The sequence below is a fragment of the Sinocyclocheilus rhinocerous genome, unplaced genomic scaffold, assembly GCF_001515625.1.
Source record: "Sinocyclocheilus rhinocerous isolate Xijiao unplaced genomic scaffold, SAMN03320098_v1.1 scaffold807, whole genome shotgun sequence".
Lineage (NCBI taxonomy): Eukaryota > Metazoa > Chordata > Actinopteri > Cypriniformes > Cyprinidae > Sinocyclocheilus > Sinocyclocheilus rhinocerous.
The window spans coordinates 1064990-1067213 of NW_015650326.1; the positions used below are offsets into that span (position 1 = coordinate 1064990).

At 36.5% G+C, this 2224-nt stretch overlaps 1 protein-coding gene across 3 annotated transcripts in view; it reads right to left on the reverse strand.

The window, feature by feature from the left end:
* dpp6b (dipeptidyl-peptidase 6b) overlaps positions 1–2224 on the reverse strand; it is a 111574-nt gene that overhangs the window by 43804 nt on the left and 65546 nt on the right. Inside the window, exon 1 of one of the 3 annotated variants that reach the window (XM_016516745.1) lies at positions 795–921. The exons of the other annotated variants lie outside the window; for them this stretch is intronic. Coding sequence (XP_016372231.1) covers positions 795–872 — 78 coding nt within the window. The 5' untranslated portion in view covers positions 873–921. Of the gene's footprint in view, positions 1–794; positions 922–2224 lie in introns of those variants that run through there. 3 annotated transcript variants of the gene reach the window in all.

A 2224-nucleotide genomic window follows, 5' to 3' on the forward strand; every position in this document is an offset into this window, starting at 1 on the left:
ATATGTGTGTGTGTGTGTGTGTGTGTTAAATATGATATACATGTTTTTGAGGGCAATGCAAAACTGCAGTATTCAGTTATGATAAAATAAAACTTTCAGCTGCCATAATAGTGATTTTCAAGTGTAAATTGAAGACTTGTATGTGATATGATATTTTCTGTCTTTGTATAGTGGTGCATTGTTATAAATAACTAAACACAGTAACAATCAAATGGATACAAACATTTCTGACAAACAAGTTTGCTCTTACCGTACACGCAACCTACAATAAATTGTCAAGGGCTTTCAAACATCTGAGTTTTCAAAATAATCTCTTTTGTAGTAGCTTGTTTGTCTATTTGACAAACACAGAAATCTGTGTCGTCCCATAATGGCGGATGTAATTGTCTAACAAAGCTCAGACGCAAAACACATGAAAACATTTTCATTTTGTACAACAAGAGGGATTTCGTTCTTATGGGCTCAGCAGGAGACCGCGTCTGTATTGAGAAGATTTCCACCGGGATACGTGCGGAAGAAACAGGTTTCTGAAATTCTCCAAATGAAAATCAAAGATTGTGTATCTGTCCTTCTAAACTATAATCTCAACTTCTGACCTTTCGATTGAACGAAGAGCCTCAATTTATGTGAGATTACAGCAGCTCAAACAGTCTGGAAAGTTTGCTCCCTGTGGGTTTTTAGGTTTTTATGAAACACACACCTATTAAAAACTTCTCAAGCCCTGTTTTCTTGTAAATTAGAAAAAAAAATCCCAGGTTTAGTTATTCTTGTGATAAGGATAAAACCCTACAAACCTCATCCATGGTTTGGTGTTCCTCTGTAAGTAGGTTTTGTTTTGTTGCCTCAGAAGAACAAGGACAGAAACTCGTCATGAAGGATGAAATGTATCTTTCCTGATCTCTTGTTTCCAGGGTAACGCATGAAAGAGATGAGACGAGAGGCAGAGTGTGATTGCTTCAGTGACAAAGTTGGGGCTTCTTACTCACCGAGGCCAGAACCCCGACTGACATCAGTGATTTCAATCGACTGATGCTGCGCTGAAACACACACTGTCACTGGCCAGCAGGACAGCTGCATCTGTTAAGCCTCATCGGATGGGATTTCCTGGGTGTCCTTGTAGGGTCAGAGCCAGGCTAAATCACAGACAAATTACTCACCAATGCTGTTGGGTTCAATCTAAAGGATGCTTGTAAAACAGAGATACAATCGGTTTTGCTTCAATTATATAAAAATATTATGTATTATATTCATGTGCGTATGTTCCATATTGATCATCCCAATTCCCTATTCCTTCGAAGACCTTAAAGGGTTAGTTCACCCAAAAATGAAAATTAGCTTGTGTTTTACTTACCCTCGAGGCATCCTAGGTGTATATGACTTTCTTCTTTCAGACGAATCCAGTCGGAGTTATATTAAAAATTGTCCTGGCTATTCCAAGCTCTATCATTGCAGTCAGCGGGTGTTGCAGTTGAACAGTCCACAAGTCGTCAAATAAAGCGCACGCATCCATAATAAAGCGTGCCTCACACGGCTCCAGGGGATGAATAAAGGCCCCCTGTAGCGAAGCTAATTTTCATTTTTGGGTGAACTAACCCTTTAACAGAAGGAGTATTGGACAGCTGAAAGGTGTAGGGCTAAGAAACGTTGGTCACTTGGAACTCATTTTTATGTAATTCTATTGAAAATTCTGTTTATGGAATATTTATGCTGTTTGAAATGCAGACCCAACACGTTGCATAGCAACCTGTCATGCAATGAAAGGTGAAAAGAAAAGAAAAAAAACGGTTTAGACTAAAACACATTAACAAAAATAAGATTTTAATCAGACTCAAACCACCTACAAATGTGGTTGGATTGGGTTTGTAAATATTGTTTTTCATTAGACTTTTCCTGACTAGACTGCAAAAATTAAACAGATTTGAATTAAATTGGCAAAAAGATAAATATTAATAATAATAATAATAATAATAACGTTTTTTTGCTCCCTGTCTGAAAACGGCCTTTGAGAACAGACCTGAGACCCATTTTTCTTAAAGCATGACAGCAGACAGGACTATACAGGATTTCAAATGGAATTTAGCTAATTTGCCACAATTAAGAATTGAGTTTGTCAGACTCAGTGTTATTTTACTATTATTTATATATTCTGGACATAATAACAACATAAATTTGGCTAAGTTTATATATATATATATATATATATATATATATATATAAACAGAAA